This window comes from Acinonyx jubatus, chromosome D4 (genome assembly GCF_027475565.1).
Source record: "Acinonyx jubatus isolate Ajub_Pintada_27869175 chromosome D4, VMU_Ajub_asm_v1.0, whole genome shotgun sequence".
In the NCBI taxonomy this organism is placed as follows: domain Eukaryota; kingdom Metazoa; phylum Chordata; class Mammalia; order Carnivora; family Felidae; genus Acinonyx; species Acinonyx jubatus.
In genome coordinates, this window is record NC_069391.1 from 31,853,523 (window position 1) to 31,879,973 (window position 26,451).

At 36.4% G+C, this 26,451-nt stretch overlaps 1 protein-coding gene across 1 annotated transcript in view; it reads right to left on the reverse strand.

The window, feature by feature from the left end:
• The window catches only part of STX17 (syntaxin 17), a 60,893-nt gene that overhangs the window by 28,189 nt on the left and 6,253 nt on the right, over positions 1-26,451 (reverse strand). Inside the window, exons 2-3 of the mRNA XM_027039546.2 lie at positions 24,273-24,458; positions 12,449-12,514 (exon numbers count right to left, since the gene is read on the reverse strand). Coding sequence (XP_026895347.2) covers positions 12,449-12,514; positions 24,273-24,395 — 189 coding nt within the window. The 5' untranslated portion in view covers positions 24,396-24,458. The remainder of the gene's footprint in view (positions 1-12,448; positions 12,515-24,272; positions 24,459-26,451) is intronic.

Below are 26,451 nucleotides of genomic sequence, written 5' to 3' on the forward strand. Positions count from 1 at the left end.
ACTAGACTGGGGAAAGACAGAGGTGGAGGACAAGGATAGAAGTCTTCTAAATACCACACTTCATCAATTTTAAGACACAATATCTTTCCCACATTCCAACATCTCTGAAATTGGAATGCACCTTAAAACAGATTCAAAAAAGCACAATGTCCCATTCTCTGGCAGCACTTTTTCTTTCTTGGAGGTACACAAAACAATGGTGTGTCTTACAACAGATGGTACCTTAGATTTAATTTCCTCCTTCAGGTTCTATAGGACCTATGCTAATCAGACTAGAGGTCAAAAATCCTAAATCCTGATTATTAAGCTCATAAATATTTCAAGGCAAAACTAAAATTTAAATTCAATTGAAGCTCAAAATAATCTGCAATAATTTACCTTCTAATAGCATTCATTTTGGAATCTACTGTATCCTCTTTTCCATTCCCTATCAGGCCTTGACTCTCATTAATCTTTTCTTCTCTAAGTTCTGTCTACTATCCTCACTTCCCTTTCTTCCCCCCTCATCCCCTCTTTTCTATTGCTTCTCCCTTTCAAAATCTCTTAAAAATTTGAAAAGTACATAGCTCAACTGTTCCATATTTCTGACAGTAAAATTATGAAAGTCAAGTTTTACTCCTAGAAGTTCCATGAGTGATTTCTTTTATTTATTTATTTATTTATTTATTTATTTATTTATTTATTTTCATCACCTACAGAACTAGCATAGACTCTCTGTAGAGCATTATCTTTCTAAATGTGGTCTGAAATCTACTATCTCAGAATCTCTAAAGTGAGTCCCAGAAATCTGTGTTCTCAACAAGTTCTGTATCACCACTGCTATGGAGACTAGGCTGATCAAGTTTCTTCTACAGAATCCAAGTTAATGTTCTTCAGTGAATTATTACAGTAGTAAAATTTCCAACTTTTTAACTTAATTCCAAAATTTGATCACAAAATCTTTCTTAATGCTGATGTTTTCTTATCCCACAGAAGAAAACTAGTAAACTTATTCCACTTGCAGTTTCAAAACATAATAATAGACTTCTGCTTCTGCAGAGTGTGCAGAAGAGAGCACTGAAGTACTAGAGAGAGCTGCATAGAAAGAGAATCCTGCACATATGCAGGGATACAATCCTTAAGTATGTAGCAGAGAAATGATCAGAACATGTATGTGGGAAAACTACTTGAGGTTAGGAGAAAAAAATCATCCAAAAAGATTAGAGGGAACAGTGCCTAGTACTCAAAGCTTTAAACGGTGTCTGTTCCCACCAGCTAAACTGGAAAAACTCTGAATTCCCTAGGCAGTGGGTAGAGCACTCAGAAAGGTTTTACTGCAATAGTGGGGAAATAATTAGCCCTAGACTGAGCACTGTTCCAATGAAGCCTAATAAATCATAAAAGTTAGACCCAAAAGAATCAAACTGTTTCCAAGTATTTTAACTGTATTCCAGAACAAAGCTCAGTAAGATTTACAGGAACATAAAAATATCTAGCACTCAAAAAAAAAAAAAAAAAAAAAATCTAGCACTCCGCCAAGTAAAGACCTCCCAATCAAATATCACCAGACACACAAAGAAATAGGAAAATATGACCCAAAATGAGGAGAATAATCACTTGATTGAAACTGACCCAGAATTGACATAGATATTAGAATTAGCAGAGAAGGATATTAAAAGTTATTATAACTGTATGTAATATGTTTAAAAAGTTAAGGAGAGACATGAAAAATATAAAGAGAGACCCAAATCAGGGTGCCTGTCTGGCTCAGTTGGTAGAACATGTGACTCTTGATCTCAGGGTCATGAATTCAAGCCCCATGTAGGGTGTGGAGCCTACTTAATTAAAATTAAAAAAAAAAAAAAGGAAGGAAGGAAGGAAGGAAGGAAGGAAGGAAGGAAGGAAGGAAGGAAGAATGGGGTTAGGAAGGAACCCAAATCAAAGTTCTAGAGTTGAAAACTACAATGTGTGTGATGAAAAATGCACTGAATGTATTAACAGCAGATTGGACACCGCTGCTGCTCAGACTAGTAAATACGAAGCATGAAGGCACAGAAATAAAACTATCCAAAATGAAACACAAAGAGAAAGAGGAATCCAAAAAATTGTAAGATAACTTCAAGAAGCCTAAGATACGTGTAATTGGAGTCTCTGAAGAAGAGAGATGGGAGGGGACAGAAAACATATGAAGGAATATGGCCACAAATTTTTCAAATTGGATGCAAACTATAAACCTAGAGATCCAAGACACTCTACAAATTGAGAGCACAAGAAATGTGAAGAAAATGTCACACAAGCTCATCATGATCAAAGTATTCAGAGCCACTGATAAAGGGAAAATTGTAAAAGCAGCCAGAGAATAAAGACATACTACATACTGAGAACAAAAATAAGAATGAAACAGATTTCTTATTGCAAAAAAATGCAAGTGAAAAAAAGTGAAAACACCTCTAAGGTACTGAAAGAAAAAAGTTAGTATAGAATCTTATATACAGCAAAATTCCTTTTAAAAACAAAGGCCAAATAAAGGCTTTTTATATATACAAAAGCAGAACTCTTCATCACCAGCAGAACTGTGCTCCAAAAAATGTTAAAGGAAATTTTTTAGGCAAAAGGAAAATTATACCAGATGGAAATATGGTTATATACAAATGCATTAAGCACACCAGAAATAGAAATGCCATTATATAAGTTTTTTTCCCCTTAATATCTAAATCACTTGCAAAAGATAACTGAGAGTTTACATTATGGAGTATATAACATATATATAAGTAAACATACAACAACAATTATATAAAGACTGGAGGGGAGAAATAAAGGTATATTTAAGTTTCTTAAACATGTGAAATAGTATAATATCACTTAAAGATAAACTGTAATAAGATGTATACTATAAACCCTAAAGCAACCACTAAAATAACAAAACCAAAAGGTATAGTTAGCATGACAAAGACATACAATGAAATAAAAAATAATTCAAAATAAAACAGAAACATCATTAATCAAATAAAAATTAAAATCACAGTGAGATACCACTAGAGATCTATTATAATGGCTAAAATTAATAAGACTAACCATATCAAGTGTTAACAATGATATGGAAGAATATGAAATGGTACAACCATCTCATAAAACAGCCTGGCAGTTTCAAATAATTAAGGAATAAAAACTATATGATCCAGCTATTCCCATTCATAAGTATTTATCCAAGAGAAACGAAATCCTTTGTTCATACAAAGTCCTGTACGCAAATGTTCACAGCAGCTTTATTTGTAATAACCTCAAACTGGAAATAACCCAAATGTCCATCACAAATGAACAGATAAACAAGCTGCGGTATATTTATACAACAGAATACCTACTCAACAGTGAAGAGGAATGAAATACTGATACACATTGTAACAATGAATGAACCCCCAAAATATTTATGCAGAGTGAAGGAAGCTGGACAGAAAAAGAAGTTCATATTTTATGATTCTATTTATATAAAATTCTAGGAAATCCAAACTACTGCACAGTGGCAGAAAGCAGGTCAGTGGTTGCTGGGGTATCCAGGGTGTGTGTGTGTGTGTGTGTGTGTGTGTGTGTGTGTAGAATGGGAAGGGGTGCAAAGGGATGTGGGAGGGAGAATCCAGAAGGAGAGTTATAATGGGGTTTGAAGGAACTTTCTGGGGCAATGGATATATTCACTATTTTGACTGTAGTGACAGTGTCATGGTATACACATATGTCAAAACTTATCAAATTATGTACTTTATTGTATATCAATTAACACCTCAAGAAAATTGTTTAGGGTGAAAAAGCAGAAAGAAAATGCAAAACAATGGATTATTTATGTATAGCCACATGCACAGAAATGATAAATACTTGGTGCCTGGCTGGCTTGGTCAGGGGAGTGTACAACTCTTGACCTTGGGGGGGTTGGAGTTCAGGCCCCATGCTGGGTGTAGAGCTTACTTAAAAAAATAAAAAAGAATGAAAAACTAAAAAGAAAAAAGAAATGATAAATACTTAAATCAGGAGAAAAGATTTCCTTCAGATGAAGATAGGAACCAGGAAAATGCAACCAAGGAAAATGGAACCAAGGAAAGGTACACAAGGGATTTCAATGGTATTTCTAAAATTTTCTTTTAAAAAAGGAACAGGGGCACCTGGGTAGCTCAGTCGGTTAAGTGACGAACTCTTGATTCAGATCAGGTCATGATCTCATGGTTCATGAGTTCAAGCCTCACATGAGGCTCTGCACTGACAGTACACAACTTGCTTAGGATTCTCTCTCTCCCTCTCTGCCTCTCTGCCCTACTCCCTCCCTCCCCCTCTCTCAAAATAAATAAATAAACTTTTAAAAATTTTTAAAAAGAAGAAATAGCAACAAAATGTTACTATGTTACTTTGACAAAGTAGTGACAAAATGTTACTTTGACAAAGTTGGGTGATGAGTACATAAGTGTTACACTATTTTTAGTATTTTCTATATTTCATATGTTTGAAGTTGTGTGTGTGTGTGTGTGTGATTTGTCAAAAAGTTATTTCATCATTAGGTTGATGTCAAGTAGTTCCTAATTCCTATGCCAAGCATGTAAGTTCAGAATCATTTACTAGGGCTACAAAGAGAGTAGGTAAAAAGCTAACATATTAGGTCTCTGCCATTCTACACAAAATTGTTTACACATGTATCTGCATTTTTCTAAAAAGTAAACCAACGGTATCTTGATTATTACATTAGCCATCTAACTGGTACTCTTATATCCATCCTTGCTCCCTTAGAATCTATCCTTTTCATGATAGTTAAGGTGATCTTTTAAAGTTGTATCAGGTCATCATCTGCTCAGATCCTTCCAAACACTTTCTACCCAACTTCAAATTATCATATTCTGCAAGGCCTTCCATCATCAGACTGAGCTGATCTCCCTGATCTCACCTCCTATATTCTTCTCACACCAGCCACACTGACCTCCTCACTACCCCCTTGAATATTCCACACATCCTCTCATCTCCGTCTTCCCACTTGATTTCCTATTACCCAAGGTTTATATTTTAACTTCCTTCAAGTCTCTGCTCAGATGTCATCAGAATCTTTCCACAACCACCGTATACATAAGTTCATGACCTTCTGTGATTTTTTGTTCCCTTTAAACTGCTTTACTTTTATTTCACGGTACTTATAACCATCTTTTTTTTTTTTTTAACGTTTATTTATTTTTGAGACAGAGAGAGACAGAGCATGAACAAGGGAGGGTCAGAGAGAGAGGGAGACACAGAATCCAAAACAGGCTCCAGGCTCTGAGCTGTCAACACAGAGCCCGACGTGGGGCTCGAACTCACGGACCGTGAGATCATGACCTGAGCCGAAGTCGGACGCTTAACCGACTGAGCCACCCAGGTGCCCCAACCATCTAAATATTACAGTTTATTAGAGGCGCCTGGGTGGCTCAGTTGGGTAAGCATCTGACTTCAGCTCAGGTCATGATCCCGTGGTTCAGGAGTTTGAACCCTGCATCGGGCTCTCTGCTGTCAGTGCAGAGCCCACTCAGATCCTCTGTCCACCTCCCTCCTCTTACAAAAATAAATAAATGTTTAGTAAATAAGTAAATATTATATATTTATTTTAAAAATTATGTCTCTGCTTTTTCCACTCACCATCCCAGAATATAAGTTCAAGGACAACAAGATTTTTCTTGTTTTGCTCACAGCTATATCCTCAGTGTCTAGACTAGTATCTAGAACATAGTGAAAGTTCAAATGTTTCTGCTCTTCTAATAATAATCAGACCAGAAAGGCTATTATTATGCTAAGTTTTGAAAATTTACAGCAATATCCACAAGTTAGACAAATGGGGCTACAGTCAATGAAGTAAGTTTAAAAACAACAAAGCATACTAACTCAGTAATTAAGAAGCTTGCGGTATGCAAGTAGTAAACTGAAAACTATGGCCAAACTCTCAGGAAAATGAAGGTGACATATCTCTCTCTTTAGCTCTATAACTAAATTTAATAACTAGTTATGGCTTTCCCCTCCTTCTTTCAGAAATATCCTGAAGTTTCTGTCTAAAGATTAAAAGATATGTTTAAACATATACTTATCTATACTGATCATTGTAAAAAGTAATTATTCTGAGTTAATTGAAATTCTGAAAAATGGCTAATTATGTATTTAATGATTAAAAGAGTGACTATGCATATATTTGCCTTTGTTAAATATTGATTTAAGGATTCCTAATGTGTTTTTACGACATGTAATTTTGAGAGCAAATTGTGTACAGCTAAAAACATTTGGTATCATAATAATCTGATTTCCTTACAAACACAGAGCTCAAGACCACTGGTAAACATTTAAACAACTTAGAGTAAATACATTCTAGACATCTCATTTATTATTAAAGGCTCCAGAGTCATAACTGTTTAATTATGATAAGTCTGGACTATTCATGTTTTACCTAACTACTACACAACTTTACACTTATTTCAACATCAAAAGGCACCAAAAAGAACATATACATAGCTTTAAATATATTAACTGAACCACCAAAAGCAATAAAACTCAAACAAGAAAAAGGTCTCCATTCATTTACTCAACACATATCTAATGAGGATCTACTATACAGGTATTAAGTGCAGCACTCCACTTTCTATCCACCTGAGTTAATATTAATTCCAGATTGGATTCCTGCACTAACACTTATTAAGACCTTGTGCACTTAATACACTAAGTTTCTCTATTCTTCAGCCTTCTTTATCTAAGAAAATGAGGATAATACCCCTTACCCAGCATCCAGACAACAGGCGCTGTATCACTTACTGATCTCTATATATATTTGACAATTAATTATAGATTGACTTACTTCTCTTACTAAAGCCTTAAGCGATTATTTACATATTTTATTTAATTTTTTATGAATTCCCACCTACGTAAGTTTCTTCAAAGCAGAAACTGTGATATATTTTTCATAATCCTCTATCACCAGCTAGTATTATATGTTAAGTACCTGGGGAGGGTAGCAGGGAAAACTAAGCTTCTTAAAATACACATTTTGGGGGCACCTGGGTGGCTTGGCTGGTTAAGCGTCTGACTTCAGCTCAGGTCATGATCTCATGGTTCGTGAGTTCGAGCCTCACGTCAAGCTCTGTGCTGACAGCTTGGAGCCTGGAGCCTGCTTCTAATTCTGTCTCCCTCTCTCTCTGCCCCTCCCCTGCTCATGCGTGCGCACTCTCAAGAATAAACATTAAAAATTAAAAAAAAATAAAATAAAATATACATTTTGCACTTTTATATGACAAGCCAAACAAAATGGGGAAAAGTGAAGCAATTACAATGTGTTTTAAATTAAACTAACAAAAAGCCAACACTCATGTTTAGCTTCATCTAGCAGCTAAATGTGAAAGCATGAAATCGAGCTTATTCCCATTCTTCTTACTAACTGAATACCTACTATATGACAGGGGCTGCGTAAGCACTTGGTACACATGATTAACAATCGTTATAATCATCCTGGAATACAGCAGAATGAATGAGATTTTACTTTCTGAAAAAACATTATGTATAAATTAAGAATTATTTTGCAGAGGGATCTGTTGTTATTTATAAGATCTTTTTCTAAAAAGTAAATTTGAATGAGCTTATTTATAACCATTTCTTGTAATAACTAGAAAGCTGGACTGACTAAAAAACAAAACAAAGCAAAACACAAGAAATCAAAGCAAGAAAGAAATCAGGAAAAAGGAGTAATCTTACAAGAGAAGAAAAACATTACTCAAAAAAATAAACTATAAATAGAAAGCCCAAAGGGATTTAGACTGTTCAAACTAACAAGAGAACTTAAAGATAATCAGCAACAGATCTATGAATGAAAATTAATTATATTCCTATATACACCATCACGGTAGAAAGCATAATTAAAAAGAAGGACAACATTTAAACCTCTCCCAAACACACACACACTGTAAAACTATAAAGTACTTAAGAATAGATAAGTGAAATAGATAAACAAAATAACTATAAGCCCTGTATTCCAGTCATTTGTTGCTGCATAACAAATTCATCCAAAACTTAAGGATCTAAAACCACCATCTGATTTTGCTAACGATTTTGCAGACCAGAAATTAAGGACATCCTCAGTCGGGCAGTTCTCACTCGGAGTCACCCATGTGGTTGAGTCAGGCACCCGCTGAGGCTATAGTCATCCGAAAGCTCTAATGTCTGAGATGGCTCACACACGTGTGGCTGGCACTTGAGGCTGCAAGTTCCTAACAGCTCAGCTGTGGCTGTGGCTATCTCCCACAAGGGGATCTCAGGATAGCTGGACATTTCACATGATGCTGAGGTTTCCGCAGAGCAAGCACCCTCAGAGAACCAGGGGAATCTATCTGACCTTTCTGACTTAGCCTCAGAAATCAGGCATTATTTCTGCCTCAGCCCAGATTCAACAGGAAGGGAATCAGACTCTACCTGCTGGTTGGGGAATAGCAAGGTCATTGTGTAAAATTCCAAATAGAATGGAAACATTTTGCAGGTATTTTTTAAAAGTATAATCTATCAGTATCTGTATGCAGAATATTAAAAAAGACATAAAAAGTGCAAGAACCTCCCATATTCATAGGTAGGAAAACTGGACATTGTAAACATGTCAATTTTCTCTAAATACATGGATAAAGCCAATGCAATTCCCAAATTCCCAACAAGATTGTGTATGGACTTTGACAAGCAGATTCCAAATCTTATATGGAAGACTAAAGGTATATGTATAGCCAAATCAGTCCTGAAAAGGAAGAGTAAGATAGAAACACTGTCCTACCAGATATCAAGCCTTATCATAAGGCTGTCATAATTAAGATGGTGTGGAACTTGATGGAGAAATCGACAAACTGACCAGTGGAACAGAAACACCAGAGACAGGGGTGCCTGGGTGGCTCAGTCAGTTGAGTCCGACTTCAGCTCAGGTCATGATCTCAAGGTTCATGGGTTTGAGTCCCACATTGGACTCTGTGCTGACAGCTCAGAGCCTGGAGCCTGCTTCAGATTCTGTGTCTCCCTCTCTCTCTGCCCCTCCCCCCACTCATTCGGTCTGTCTGTCTCTCTCTCAAAAATAAACATTAAACATTTTTTTTACATAAAAAAACGACCAGAGACAGACTCATACATATATGGAATTGTGATATGTAAATAGCACTGCAGAAATCAGTTAATAGTGACAGAACTGGTTTTCCAAATGGAATAAAGGAGATTTATTTGTATCTACTTCATAGCACCAATTTCAGATGGATTCAAGACATAAGTGTTAAAAGTAAAACATTGAAAACATTCAATAGAAAATATAAGAAAATATATTCTTGATCTCAGGATAGAGAGTATTCCTTGAATAAGACACCCAAAGCAAGACCACAAAAGACTGACAAATTAGACTATGTTTAAATTAAGAATTCCTTTCAACAAAGACACTATAATGAAAGTGAGCAGATAGTTCTTACTATACATAATAATGAGAAACTTATAAACTCTATTATAACTGTTCATGAAATTGTCCAAAAATCAGTTTTATACAAACTAGCCAAGAACTAGTCTATACACAAAATTCAGAGCATATATGAATAAAACTAAGCAAATACTTACATCTAAAAACAGTTTCAATCTCATTCTTTTTATGGCACACATAAATCTTTTGTGCCAGATGGAGGTCATTAATGGAGGTCAATATATTCTTTAATCAGTAAACACTCTGACCATAAGCACTGTCTCAAGAAAATAAGTGATTTTTACGAACATATTAAACAGTGAAGATGGCAAGAAATCCTAGTCATAATAATCTCATTGACATTTACGTGCTTAGCACCATTCAATAAACACTGAATCTTGACGAACAGCAGGTACTGTGATATACACAAATAGCAGAGACACAATCCCTGATCTTCAGGCTTATAATCTAGTTGGCAAGCAGTAAAATACATACATAGAGAGGTAGGTCAAATTTCTACTAGACCTCAAGTCAATCCGTTTTTCTCTATCTCCGCTATCTCTGTAATCTCTCCTAAATGATCTCTTGCAATCATTTCATTCTATCCCAATCTATTCACTACACTGCAGCTACAGTAACCTTTTTGAAATCCAAGAAGATCAGAGATGCATTCTTTGGAAAAACAGACTTTAGATTCAGAAACACCAGGCACAGGGCTAAAAGAAGGGATTTATGTGAAAGCGTGTACTGAACAATGAAAGCCCAGCATCCTTCACCTACCCTGCTTTTATGACTGAAAAATAAGTGCCTACTTGCCCCGGGAGGAGGAGGAAGAGGAGAAGGATTCTTCTTTAGAAAACTGAACCAAAGCAAACCTCCAGCTACTGATGTCTGGAGGGTCATCCAAGGAAAATGCCATCATTTGCCAATTCTTGCAATTAAAGATTAAAAAAAAAAAAAAAAGCAAAGAAAAAACACAGAGTAATAACATATTGAATATTTTAAATTTCCCAGAACTAAAGAACATAAATTTTTAGACTGAAAGAGTCCAACACAAAGCACATCATCATCAAATTTGAGAACACCAGGGATAAACAGACTACAAAAGCTTCCAAAGAGGGGGAAAAAAAAAATAGATCTCATACAAAAATTGAGAAATCAGACGATATCAGCTTCATTAAGAGCAACACTAAACTAGAGAACCCTCAAATCTGAAAGAATACCAGCTAGAATTCTATACCTACTGAAATTAGCAGTCACATGTGAGGGGAGAAAAGGGGTATATTTTAGACTCATAATAACTTAAAAATTTACCTCCAACGTAAATTTAGAGAGCTTATTTAGAGAGCTACTGAGAGATGTACTCCAACAAAACAATGGAGTAAACCAAAAATGAGGAAGACATGATACCCAGGAAGACAGGGACCCAACACATAAGAGTAGCTGAAGGAAGTCCCAGAACAGCACCTGTGCAAGAAGCCTAGAAAGGAAGTCCAGATTGGAACTGGGAAGAGGGCTACAGGAGGGAGTGTTCAGGATAAAGAATGGAAGTAGAATATTTGGACATATGAAAATTATTACTGATAGCACATAGCAAAGATGTGGAGCATTTAGAAAAAAATTACAAATACACAGAAAGCTAGGAAATAAAAAAAAAGACAAAAAGCAAAAACTATATTGTATTTCACTATTTGGCTTAGAAGAAAACAGTATTTTTGTAATCAAAATAATAAAATAATGATTTATAATTTAACCAAAAATTATAATGTATGTATTTGTATAGGCGGAAAGAAAGTACCAGAGCTGGGCAGAAAGCTAGATCACCACCTATTATGGCAAGAAGAGGTAATGTCTGAACCTGATTAATTAAGAAATAGCATTCTCACATTATATTAAGGAATAAAGAGCTACATACCAGGGAAAATGGCCAAAAGGATTAAAAGTGGTTTCTTCCAAGTAGGACACAGAGATGGAGAAGGGTAAGGTAAAGCTTACCCTTTTAACTATGTAAATATAGGACTTTTAAAAATTAAAAAATTTTTTTACATTTATATTTATTTATTTTTGATATAGAGACAGAGCACAAGTGGGGAGGGGCAGAGAGAGAGAGAGGGAGACACAGAATCCAAAGCAGGCTCCAAGCTCTGAGCTGTCAGCACAGAGCCCCACGCGGGGCTCAAACTCACAAACCACGAGATCATGACCTGAGCCGAAGTCGGACACTTAACCGACTGAGCCACCCAGGTGCCCCAGGATTTTTAAAAATTTAAATAATTAACATTTATTTATTAAGAATACTTGTAATAAATACTATGTTACTGTAACAGTATCGTTTTGAAGTTCTCTTTTTAAAAAAAATTTTTTTTAAGTTTATTTATTTTGAGAGACAGAGAGAGAGAAAAAAATGCATGTGTCAGGGAAGGAGCAGAGAGAAAGAGCAGGAAAGAGAACCCTGAGAAAGCTCTATGCTGACAGCACAGAGCCTGCTTGGGATTCTCTCTCCCACTCTCTGCCCCTCCCCCACTTGCACATGTGCACACTCTCTTAAGATAAATCAACTTTTTTTTTTTTTTTTAAAGACAACAACATAATATATGCAGGGGACATGAACAGGTGATTTACAAAAGAAATATTACTATCCAAGACACATATGAAAAAAACTTTTACCATTCAAAGCAATAAAAACTCCAGATTAGAACAACAAAAGCAACATTATTTTAACTTACTAGTAGGCAAAATTTTGAGAAACTGATAATACTAATGTTCATAAGGTTTTTGGAAAATGCGTTGATTTTGAGTATAAGTTGATACTTTGTTCCTGGAGGAAATTTTGGTATTATGAACCAAAATCTTAAAAATATGTATGACATTTGATTCAGTGACTCCTGCTAAAAATGCACCCTTAAAGAAATAGTTACAAATATACATAAAAAGATTCAGCCACAAGACTATTTAGTTTAGCAAAATATTCTTAAGACTGTCTTTCATATTGATTCACTAGAAACAATGTAATAGACTTACCTGAACTGTACGGCCTGCGTTGATATGCTCTTCATGCAACTTATCCCAGATTCGGCACCTTTGATACTACATAAAAGAGAGGAAAGGTAATGAATTCTTGTTTAATCACTAAACTGATTATTTCTACTTATCCACAAAAATCCCCACTCACCTACCCAAACTTAAATATACCAGCTAAAAGTTATGGACTTTATAGTTGCAGTTAATGGTTCAATGACAATACAAGTAGGAAATTTTCAAAAACATTACACACAAAATTCTGGCAAATGGTAAAACAAATAAAAATCACTAGATACAATTCATTTTACTGAAGAAAAAACAAAAAACCAGTGTACTTTGTCTTAAAAATTCTTTGGAGATGAAAAAATAAAGAATGAGAATGTAAAAGTGTGAAAAATAAAAAGATTAAGGGTACTCATCAGATAGTCTCACTATTCATGAAGAATTTTAAAAGTTTGTCAATGATAGTGTCAACTGTTAAAAACCAAAATCTGACCTTGAGAAAAAGTTACAATGATAGTGCAGACTAGAAAGTATACAAAAATGAGAATGAACATTTAATATACATGCTTCAGTTTTTATCAAGACAATTGTTTAGTTTTCAGAGTTTCACCAAAGAAACTTTATGTGTATGATAATGGCAAATTTTTCATCTGACAGGAACCACAGCAAAATGTGGTAACATTACAGCACAATACTTACATAGCATATAAACATCAACATCAAACATCACATATTATTTTTGGTTGAAATGAAAAATCCAAATAATATGTTAGCAGTTGTGAATAATGACATTAAACATATTTCTGTTATACTACAACACTAAAAGAAAAAAAATCCAATGTAGAAATACAATGAAAGGACAGAAACATGAAAATGTCCCATATATGCATGAAAGGTGTAACAGATTACAAAAGAGCACTAAAAAAGTTTCTAGGGCACTTTCATATTCCTTCTTCTGCATATTCTTTAAATTTGGCAGTGAATAATGCAGCAAAAAGCTCTTTAGATACTCCTAAATGTTTTTTACCTCATCTAAGAACTAAACAATAACTACTAAGCTTAAAAATAATATAGAAAATATATTCACCAAACAAATTTAAAACCACTATCAAACTACTTTCATTTATAAGAAAAATTAAACTGATACCATCAGATCTGGTATGAATGCTCTTCTCTTTCTTTCCTCAGGTTTTAAAACTTTTAATTTGTATTAAGGGCTCTTTTAGATAATGTTATTGTATTAATAAAAAGATGAGAAGAGAAGCCAAAAATAGAGGTGCCTGGATGGCTCAGTCAGTTAAGTGTCCGACTCCTGGTTCCAGCTCAGATATGATCTCATGGTTCGTGAGTTTGAGCTTTGCATTGGGCTCTGGGCTGGCAGCACAGAGCCTGCTTGGGATCCTCTCTCTCCCTCTTTCTCTCTACCCTCCTCTACTAGTCATGCTGTCTCTGTCTCAAAAATAAATAAACTTAAAAAAAAAGTCAAAAATACATGTTTGAAAATAAGTCACTTTTATCTATTTTTATGATTATTTTTAACATATATTTATTTTTGAGAGACAGAGTGCGAGCAGGGGAGGGGCAGAGAGAGAGGGAGACAGAATCTGAAGCAGGCTTCAGGCTCTGAGCGGTCAGCACAGAGCTCGATGTGGGGCTTGAACTCACAAGCCATGAGCTCATGACCTGAGCCAACTGAGCCACGCAGGCACCCCTGAAAATAAGACAATTTATTACTATTTTTTAATGTTTATTTATTTTTGAGAGAGACAGAGACAGAATGTGAGTGGGTTGGGGCAGAGAGGGAGGCACAGAATCCGAAGCAGGCTCCAGGCTCTGAGCTGTCAGCACAGAGCCCGATGCGGGACTCACACTCACGAGACGTGAGATCATGGCATGAGCCGAAGTCGCACGCTCAACCGACTGAGCTACCTAGGCACCCCAAAAAATAACCCACTTTTAAATTTATTACTCAACACTAATCTGTCCTGATATTTTAAGAAAAATTAATGTTAAGAAAACAGAGTTAAGAATTTTTGGAGGCCATGGCTGCTAGAATTCATGGACCAGAGTATCAGAGAGGAGAGAGCTGCATGTGAAGAGACAGTTGCAATGGGAGGAGATGACTACACTGAGAGAGACAGCTCCAGAGACCTGCAGGGTTCTCCTTTTGAGTCTTCAGGCAAGTATAAGTCAGCACATTCACACAAGGAAAACTACCTGAGGTCAGAAAAAGAACCACTGAAAAGTTTCCTTTTTCTTTGGTGGACTAATTTCCAGAGATCACACAGCCAGAAGCAGTGCATGTGAGCCCCAAGTCAGAGTGGAGTGGGAAAACCTTGCAATAAACTGCACATCGGGTATGATACTCCAAAGTGTTGCCCTTCATGGGGAAAAATTCACCCTGGAAGAAAGAATATTTTAATCCTTCATGATAAAGCTTCAAAGAATGACTCAAAAGGGTCAAACTGCCCCCCAAATAACTGTGTCTCACACATCTTAAAGCTCAAAAATACTTGAAGTTTAAAATGTTCAGTATCCAACAAGGTAAAGTTCATCATGTCCAGCATCCAGTAAACAATTACCATGCATACAAAAGAGCAAGAAAAATGAATCAATAGAAACAGACTCATATGATAGAGATAATGAAATTAATAGACAAGGATATTAGAAATTATGATATTAGATAAATGAATAAAGATGTGGTATATATACAGTGGAATATTACTCAGCCATAAAAATAAAATCTTGCCAGTAGCAATGACATGGATGGATCTAAAGGATATAATACCAAGTGAAATAAGTCAGAGAAAGACATACACCATATGATGTCACTCATGTGGAATTTAAGAAACGAAACAAAGAAAAACAGAGACAAAAAAAAAATCTTAAATATGGAGAACAAACTGGTGGTTTCCAGAGGATGGGTGAAATAGGTGAAGAGGATTAAGAGTATATTTACTGGGATGAACACTGAGTAATGTATAGAATTGTTGAATCATTATTTTGTACAACTGAAACTAATGTAACACTGGAGATTAATCATACTTGAATTAAAAAAAAAATGACAGGGCACCTTGGTGGCTCAGTTGGTTAAGAGTCAGACTCGATTTCAGTTCAGGTCATGATCTCATGATTCGTGAGACTGAGCCCCACATTGGGCTCTGCACTGAAGCATTGAGACTGCTTGGGATTCTCTCTCTCCCTCTCTCTCTGCCCCTACCCTGTGTGCACATGCTCAATCTCTTTCTGTCTCTCAAAATAAATAAATGAATATTTAAAACAAAAGAATGACTAGTTCTGTGAGGTTTGTAAACTTGGGCAAATCAGTAACTTGGACCTCAGTTCACTTTTCTATAAAAAGAGCAGGTTGAATTAAGTCATCACTAAATTTATTTCAGTTTTAAAATTTTATAGTTTTAGGGTTTATCTGTTCATATATATGAAATATTCATGACCATGTAAAAAATTCATTATAATAATACTTTATGAGTAGAGAGAGGGGAAACTGAGAGAAAGCAACATTGCTTCCAGGGCCAAAAGAAAAATGTGGGCTTAGGCTGTAGAATACTTTCACACCAGAGGAATCCCTTGTAACAGTCCAGGTGGTTATCATTACCTTTTCTCTCTAAGCCTACTCCCATTTTTTGGCTAATATTTTCCACCCACTATTTCATGAAACATTTCCATGGTGCAAGGCATTGGGTTTCTAGGACAAAACAGCAAAGACTTCTTACATTATTCCCTCAAGCCTTTACTAAGACATATATCCAGTAGGCAATGCATTAAGATATTTACCATGAATAACAGGCAATTAAAGTAACTGCAGAAACAGACTCATAAATACAGAGAACAAACTGGTGGTTGCCAGAGGAGAGGGGGTAGGGTAAGGGGCAAAACAGGTGAAGAGGATTAAGAGGCACAAACTCCCAGTTATAAAATAAATAAGTCATAGGGATGAAAAGTACAGCATACGGAATATAGTAAATAATACTGTAATAGTATTATAATAACATTGTATGGTAACATTGTATGGTGGCTACACTTAGGGTGAGTGTTGAGTAACATACAAAACTGTTGAATCAATATGTAGCATACCTGAAACTAATATAACATTGTATGTCAATTACACTGCAATAAAAATTTTAATGTTTTTAACTAATTCAAATAAGTAACTACAAAAAGTTATGTAGTTCCTGTGTTCAAGAAAGAAGAAAATATGAGCACACTAAGACATGAAAGATATTTTTAAAAATTTAATTCCTAGAGTTAAAAAAGTCATCTGAAATGAAAAATGCAGTGGATGGGATTAATAGCAGATAAGACAATGCAAAGAAAAGAATAGCAATAGAAACAATCCAAAATAAAGCACAGGAAGAAAAAAGATGGACAATAAATGAACAGGGCATCAGCAGGTCTTGGGCCAACTGAAAGCATCATAGTATATATGTAATTGCACTCCCAAGAGAAAAGAGAGACGGCAGAAAAAATATTTGAAAAATGAATAACCAAAGCTTTTCAAAACTTGATAAAAACTATAAATCCGTAAGATCTGAGAAACTCCAGAAATGCCAGAAATATGAAAAATGAAGAAAACTATAATACACATGACAATAAAATTTCTTAAAATAAATGATAGAAAAGTCATAAAAGCAGCCACAGACAAAAGGCACATAAAGTACAAATGAACAAAGACAAGAATGACAGAAAACTTCTTTTGAGAAACAATGCAAGCCAGAGAACAACGGAGCAACATCTTGAAAACAATCTAAAACGTAACATGGAATTCTATATCCAGAGAAATATTTTTTTTAACGAAAGCAAAATAGGGGCACCTGGGTGGCTCAGCTGGTTGAGCATCCAACTGGCTGAGGTCATGATCTCACATTTCATGAGTTTGAGCCCAGCATGGGGCTCTGTGCTGACAGCTGTCTGTCTGTCTGTCTGTCTGTCTCTCTCTGCCCCTCCCCCACTCACGCTCTGTCTCTCTCTCAAAAACAAAGGGAAAAAAAAAAGAAAAGAAAGGAAAATAAAGACCTTTTTTCCAACATAAAAAAATTGACAGGGTTCATCACTAGCAGACCTGTACTGCAATAAAAAGGAAGTCTTTCAGGCTGATGGAAAAATGATACCAGAGAGAAACCTGGCTCTACACAAAGTAATGAGCACTGAAAATGGTAAATATAAAACATTTTTTCTTATGTCTAAAATCTCTTTGGAAGGTAACTGTTTAAAACAAAAATAACAATGTATTGTGGGGCTAATAATATACACTGAAGCAAAATATATGACAATAATACTATAAAGATCATGAGACAGGAAATAGAAGTATATTGTTATGAGGTTCTTATAAAATACATGAAGTGATTTATATATATATGTGTGTGTGTGTGTGTGTGTGTGTGTGTACACACACATATATAATTATTTGAAGGTAGACTGTGAAAAGTTAAAGATGGATACTTTGAATTATGAAACAAGCACTAAAACCCAGAAATAAAAACAAAGAGGTATAACTAATAAGCTAACAAAAGAGAAAAATGGAATTTCTAAAAAAACATGAAATTAATCCAAAAGGGAGTAAAAGAAGAAAAAGGGGACAAAGAACAGATGGGGCAAACATACAAAAATACAAGATGGTAGATGTAAAGACAACCATTTGACAAATGTCTATTCATTATAAGAACTCTCACCAAACTAAAAATAGAAGTTAATGTCCTCAACCTGATAGAGGCATCTACGTAAACGCTACAGTTAATATTATGCTTAGTGGTAAAAGGCTATTCCTTAATACTGGGAACAAAATAAGGAGGTCTGATCTTACCACTCCTATTCAACATCACACCAGAGGCCCTAGCCAGTGCAGGAAGGAAGGACACAGTCGGAGAAAGAAGAAATAAAATAGTTTGTCTTCACAGGTGACATAATTGTCAACACAGAAAATATCAAACACTGTAACAGAAATGCTGCATAATATTAGCAGACAGCCCAATGATCGAAAGCCATAAACTGAATATTACTCATGTAATGAAGATAAATAATGATACCTACCCCATAGTGAAAAATAATTCATTGTGCCTACAAATATCAAAAATAACACCCCCCCAAAACAAAGCACAAAGCCTACCTCCCAGGAGTGTGAATCTCCTAATGCATTATTACCATTTGCTCACGTGTCAAGCAAGCTGTAGAAGAGATTAGTGTCTTAGGTGGAGGTTGAACTAAAGGACCTTATCTCTTATAACAATAAAATTCTTTAAAAAATTTTTTTAATGTTTATTTATTTTTGAGGGAGGCGGAGACAGAGTGCAAGTGGGGGAGGGGCAGAGAGAGAGAGAGAGAGAGAGAGAGAGAGAGAGAGACACAATCCGAAACAGGCTCCAGGCTCTGAGTTGTCAGTACAGGGCCCGACACAGGGCTAGAGCCCACGAACCATGAGATCGTGACCTGAGCTGAAGTCAGATGCTTAACCAACTGAGCCACCCAGGCAACCCAGTAAAATTCTAAGAAAAATAAGGAGTAAGATAGTTCGGATTTCCTATTACTCGCTACAAGCTATACCTAACTTATATTACATTATTAAAATCTATCATTGCAAATTTTTGGAGAAGCGGAAAAAGTTAAAGTGATTTAGTATGTGTGAAAAAAATTACAAGAAGTAAATCCTTTAAAATTTGGTTGTGAGAACTACTGACAAGCGTTTTTGAACTGTGCTGTTTTTACAAAACATTGTTGTCCATCTACACAGCAGCACTAGAGAGACCAGTGAAAGCAATGCTGTAATTTGAAGCAATTAGGATGTGTTTGGTTGCAAATAACAGAAAACTCAAAAATCTTAAATTACTTTAATAAGGACATTTATTATCTCCCCTCAGAAGCAGCCTAGAAGGTAGTTTAGTTCAGAAGCTTACAAGCTCACCAACTGCCTAAGTTCTATCTTTCTTCTTTACCACTCTCAATAGAAAGTTTTTGTCCTCAGATTTGTCCCCTACTAGCTATTGTTCCAGATACAACAGGGAGACACAAGGCCAGGAGAAGCAGAACTGTTTCCTCTCATGTGTATCTTTCTACCAGTAGGAAAATCTTTTCCAGAAGTTTCCATATCCCAAACAGGCTTTCCCTCCAGTCTCATTAGCCACAACTCTAGGATACAGTTGCTATTCACACACTGACAAGAATGTAATTACTACCATTAGAAACATTATTCACCACCTGTGCTGAAGATTTCCTACTCTGAAGCACAGGAAGACAGACTGAATCAAGGTTCTGTCAAGAAGACAAAAATGGGGCAGGGGGTGGGGGTGAGATTAAAAGACTGAAATAAACATTCTCAGATTAAAAAGAGAAATGGAAAATTTTTGGTTGTAATCACAGATTTAAAAACAAATCAAAACAAATCAGTAAATAACAAATCAATGAGACTGATGTTTGATTTTGCACCATGTAGTTTGTGCTTCATACTGCCAGAACAGTTCATGCCACTCATTTTCACACTAAATTATATGTCACCTATTATTCTCTGAATATTTCCTATTTTCTTAACTGCACTGTAAACTTCTTCAGGATTAGAAAACGAATTTTTTTATGACCTTTTAAGAGCTACCAATAAAAGAAATCGCAAACACCAACACTTATGAAAACCTAACATATATTTATTTCTTGCAATTAATAATTTTCCTCCTCATTAAACCTGGAAGATTGAACACAAGCATGTATCTCTGCTCTTTTCTAAAACGCAACTAAAATGACAATAAAGGACTTTAACAGGTATACATTCATAAGAATAATGAGAATATAACAGAAGATATCGGTGGACATGAAATTTTAACCAAATTTGAGAAAATCGAAAGATCACAGACATGTTGCAGACTCAGAAGACCCGAGAAAGCCGAAACATGAGGCTGCAGAAGGGGTGAATGGTGTGGGAGAGGCAGTGAGTGACAAGCCAACAGGCACATCACTACTACCGAAAGGCTCGGTAACCAGACGTACCAGCTACCGGGCAGCCAGGAGGATGTATACGGTAGGGCAGAAGGATTGGTTCAAAGCTTAGGGAAGGAACAGGCAGTCTATCTACCACATGCCCTCTCCGCAGGCCCAAGCGACTACACTGCCCTGGTCACCACAGAAGACAACATTCCACAAGAGTGTCTGGTAGTTCCCCATGAAAACTGATCTTTCACTCGCTCCCCCTCCAAGTTACAAGACCTTTCCTACTCCCTGCTACACACACAAATACCTTCTGATTAGCACTCTTAAATATCAACAGCTGGCCAAGGAAAGCAAAGTCCATAATATTGCAGGCTGACACAGAAAAGAAAGGGAGAGAGTGAGTGAGTTGTGGAGGAGATAAGAATTAAGTTTAAAAAGAAGAAAGAACAAAGAAACTCAGGAAAAACAAAGAGGCAGATAAAACTTAAATAATAATACCCCATGGATGATACTGCATCCATGAAACAAGAACAGGAGGATTCTCTTTAAAAGAAAAAAAGAGAGGACAGAAAACAGAACACAATTAGCAACAATATGATTCTCTTTATTTCATCTTAGCTGGAACGTAATAGCTGATGTGATAGCTGAAGCTGGAGCTGCCATTTTACATGCAAGATAGAAACCAGCTGAGGATCCGAGAGCAAGATAAGAAGAGCCCGAGTCTTTAATGACCGCTGAGCTGCCACTGCAGCCCTGGAGTGCTCCCTAACTGTGAGAGGTTCAAAATAAAAGCAAAAACGAAAAACGCCTATCTGATATGGTACGCTACTTGGGGCTTTTCTGCCACTTGTACTTTAACCATATACTAACACAGTACGTGCTACGCAGTAAGTTTCCTCCCAACCCTGCAACCTGAAACAAAGAAAATTATGTTCCAAGCATATAATCATGTTGTTTCTATCCGCTGTGCTTAGGTCTATCTTACGTTAGCCAAGAAAGCTGGATGCTAACACTTTGATTTCAGCATCACAATCTAATCACATCTACCACGTGCAATACAGTGTAGTGCTGAAGGACCCGTGGCAGAGCGTCACAGGTGCCCACGGCACACTGCACCCATTGTGTTCGGGTGTTGCAGCGTCACTCCACTAAGGCTGACCTTCAATTTCCCTTCAGTGTGACTTTCTTCTTTTAAATTCATACTGGATGACGGATGGCTAACATAATAAATATGTGATCTGTCTACACCGTTCCCCCAGGAAGAATATGCCTTTTTCAAAATAAGGCACTGTCACACACCTGGAGCCCAAACCTAGCTCTTAACTCTTTTGTCCATGGTGAACATTGCAGCTTTTAAATGTTTTTACGTTACCATAAACTATTAAAATATGCTATTCAATCATACACAGACACACACACACAAGTCACTTTCATGCAAAACTAGAAATCCTAGAGAGAGTATTATGATCAAGAATATAGAATAAAACACAGATCAGTAGGAGTTTGCTTAGCTGCAGATATCCCCTACACTGTGAATTATAATTATTCCAACATTGTCTAAAACTTTCACGTTAAGTAAAGATTTCACAAAATGCTAAAGTAAAAATGTTATGGTAGACAAAGAGGAATATACCTCTGGAATAATTTTCTTAGCAAGTCTGGCACAACTAATCAAACCGATAATAAATCCTTCCTATCCCTACCTCCCTTGTTCCCAGGGTTCTGGCTTTTCCATTGATGACTGACTGGGTGGTACATGTGGCTAGGACCTGAGGGAATGATGGCAGGCACTTTCATACAGAATAAGTATAAGAAAAGGGAAATGAAAGACACGCCGAACCTCAAAGGTAACATAAGACAACAGTCCACCTATTTCTGCCTTTCAGAATCAACTTATCTGCTAAATTCTTGTCGTCTTTGTAACTGAGCACTTTGATATGAGCTCAGGACTTTAAAACACACCTTATCAACCTCCCACCCAGGTATGATCAATCAAAAGTAAACAACCCTACTTCTATATTAATATAGTGCTAAAAGAATGAGATCTCCTCAGGGCGCCTGGGTGGCTCAGTCGGTTAAGTGTCGGACTCTCGGTTTCTGCTCAGGTCATGACCTCACAGTTTCGTGGGTTCAAACCCTGAATCAGGCTCTGTGCTGGCAGTGAGGAGCCTACTTGAGATTCTCTCTCTCTCTCTGTCTCTGTCCCTCCCCTGCTCATGCTGTCTCTCTCTCTCAAAATAAATATATAAACTTAAAAAAAAATTAAAAAGAAAAAAACAATGAGCCCTCCTCATTAATTAAAGCATGGAACCCTATAATTTGTTTTGGCTCATAACAAGAATAACCAGTTTACCAGAAAACTCCTCCACCCTAAAAAGTCACAGTACTTATTGTTTACAGATAAAGAAATTAAAAGATGACAAAATACTAATCTTGAATTCTAGATAGCTTCATATTTGCATTGAAATTTCCATCTTCATATTCTTGGCACTTATTGTCTATACTTTTTAAAAAGATTTAAATACTAGGAAGACAGATGGTATCTACTGGGGAAAAAAACTGACACTCTTCTTAGTTGTATAATGTGCTCAGGTGAGGGTGATAAATATTGTTTACACTGAAAGGCTTAATGACCACTTCCACACCACCCCCCACCACAAAAAATTAACACAAAGTGACACAGCTTAATATGCGTAGTGGGGGAGGGGCACCTGGGTGGCTCAGTCAGTTGAGCTACGGACTTCGGCTCAGGTCATCATTTCACAGTTGGTGAGTTGAAACCCCACACGGGGCTCTGCGCTGTCAGTGCAGGGCCCACTTCAGATCCTCTGTCCCCTTCTCTCTCTGCTCCTCCCCTGCTCTCTGTCTCTCAAAAAAAAAAATGTTCAAAAAAATAAATAAATAAGGGCACCTGGGTGGCTCAGTTGGTTAAGCATCCAACTTTCGCTCAGGTCATGATCTTGCGGTTCGTGGATTCCAGACTCATATCCGGCTGTGTGCTGACAGCTCAGAGCCTGGAGCCTGCTTCAGATTCTGTCTCCCTCTCTCTCTGCCCCTCCCCCGCTCGTGCTCTGTCTCTCTCTCTCTCTCTCTCTCTCTCTCTCTCAAAAATAAACATTAGAAAACAAATTAAAAAGATAAGCTAAAAAATAAAAATTAAAAATAAAAAAATTTACACTGGGAGAGATCATTTTTAAGGAGCAAATCCCACTGACCTGTCCTATAGCAAATGAAACCACATAAACTGCCAAATCAATGCTCAGTACTCAGTAAACCTGATGCTCCCATGAATGCCACAACTCTTCCACCAGACACTGACCTGTCCAGGTTCTATGCAACCTTCAGCACAGTCCCTGAGACTAGTGCTTCCCTCTACCTATTTCCTAAACTGATCTCTAGGTGCTATTTCTTAATTTGGGGCTTTCCTCAATGGGAAGAAGTCAATTTGGGAAATTCCCTCATATCACACAATGATTTACCTCTTTATGCTACATGCACCTAAAGAGGATAGGAGTTACTGATAGACCCCAAAGTTCAAAAAACTTGCCATGAGGTGAATGAAATTAAGGCAGGCCCCTTAGCCAAAGTTCACTGCCTTTACATTATGGTACACTATCAAACGATTCGTATGTTAATTATTAACTACTTAATATGTCAGCATGTACAACTTAAAAGGCATAGTTTCTATTCTAATATTCCTCCCTAAAAAATGAAGAATATGAGAGGTATATTTGTAAAACAAAACCCAGATGAAAAAATGAATATTGTTAAATCAATAGGAGATGGATATTTTAGCAAAGCCTCTTATCTAATATTCTAAATTTAGCTGAAATGCACAAGTATAAATCAGAATATGTAACTGTTTCTCGTGGCAGAAAATGAAAAAACTCACCTTTTCAATATTTATCTGGTGTTTTCTTAGCCTCTCCAGGTCTGTTGGGATTACTATCTTAATGAATTTCTGGATAGCTGGTTCAAGACGGCATAATTTTACTTTTTCTTCATCTTCAGACATTCTAGAAAAATGTTATGTCACTTCTACTTGCAGCAACTGTCTTCCCCACTCACATGGAAAAACCTAAAAGGGAAATATTTAAGAATGTTTTTAATCAGTTTCTATTATTTTCAAAAGCCAACAACGAGGTAATTTTATGATTTATTCTAAATATATATTCAACTTAGTTCTGAACTTGAATGACTTGTTTTTTCTTGAAGAAATCTTTTATTTTAGGGGCACCTGGGTAGCTCAGTTGGTTCAGCGACCAACTCTTGATTTCAATTCAAGTCATAATGTCACAGTTCATGAGATCAAGCCCCGCACTGGGCTGTGCGCTGACAGCATAGAGCCTGCTTGGGATTCTTGCTCTGCGTCTCTCTCTGCCCCTCCCCTGCTCATGCTCTCTTTCTCTCTCTTCAAAATAAGTAAACTTAAAAAAATTTTTATTTTGAAACTCTTTTCTCTCCACAAAAGTAATGTATATTCACTTTAAGAGAATATGAAAAAGAAAAAAGAAAATACAAAAAAGAGAATAAAGTAAAATCAATCAGGGGCTCCTGGGTGGCTCAGTTAAGCATCTGACTTTAACTCAGGTCATGATCTTGCAGTTCATAGGTTCAAGCCCGTGTCGGGCTCTGTACTGACAACTCAGAGCCTGGAGCCTGCCTCAGATTCTGTGTCTCCCTCTCTCTGCCCTTCCCCTGCTCATGCTCTGTCTCTCAAAAATACATAAAGATTTTTTAAAAATTTTAAATTAAATAAAATCAATCATCTCCTCACCCATAGTTAACTAAGCTTTCCATTTTCTTTCTCCCGTTCTTTCCATTTTTTTAATTTTTTAATGTTTTTATTTATTTTTGAGACAGAGAGACAGAGCATGAGCAGGGGAGGGGCAGAGAGAGAGGGAGACACAGAATCTGAAGCAGGCTCCAGGCTCCGAGCTATCAGCACAGTGCCCAATGTGGGGCTCAAACTCACGGAGTGTGAGATCGTGACCTGAGCCGAGGTCGGACGCTGAACCGACCGAGCCACCCAGGTGCCCCTCTTTCCATTTTGATGTCTGGTTTTTTCCATATAAGAATGTATATGCTTAAATACCTTTTTAAAAAAAAGCTATGAATTTACTGCCAAGTTTTCATTTCCCAGTATATCTTGCACAAGACTAACCTTTTTAAAAAAAGATGTCAAATGGCAAAATTAGAAAAAAATTCATAACATTTCTGCTTGTATCAAACTTCATTTCTTTTTTTAAAAAAAATGTTTGTTTATTTACTTATTCTAAGAGAGAGACTGGGGCCAAAATCAAGAGTCAGCCTTAACCAACTGAGCCACCCAGGGGCCCCCAAACTCCATTTCTAACATCATAATGTAACTATGTAATTACATACTTTAAATATAACATCATATGCAATTCTTTTTCATTGAAGTCCTTTAAACTGCCTCTTCCCTTTCTTACAATGTAGACAATGATGAGCATTGTCTACAACCAATACAAATAACCAGTAACAGAGCTGGAATAAGAAAGAATTCCTGAGAGTACTATCAAATGTTCTTTCTAATTCACCAGTAGTCTTCTACCAGTGTTGCAGAATGTCAAAGGGTATACTTTTGGCCCCAGGATAGGTGAGGGCAGAGGCTGGCAAGTGAGCAGGCTCCAGGATCCCATGGCTGCTTCAACTGGAGAAAATTTACTTATATATATTTCATAAATTTGAGCTTATTAGATTTTACATCAGTAAAGGACTCCACAGCTTAACTAAACTTGAGAACCACTGTTGTGCAACCTTGCTTTCATGCCGTCTCATTAGCCCACAACCTCTCCTATATTTAAAAAAATTTTAAGCTATGTTAATCCCAATGGGTTAAGGTGTCTTAAACCAGGGTCCATTATGGACAGAGGTTCCCAAATATACTTTATGGAGTCCCTGAATCTTTATGAATAATTATTAATGTATTTTTTAGTTATTTCAGAGGACAGAGTCCATTGTTTTATGATATTAAAAAAAAAAGAGATCACTCCAGAAGCATTAAGAACTATAAATAATGTTGTTTCTCTCCTTTCCTTCACAGTTGA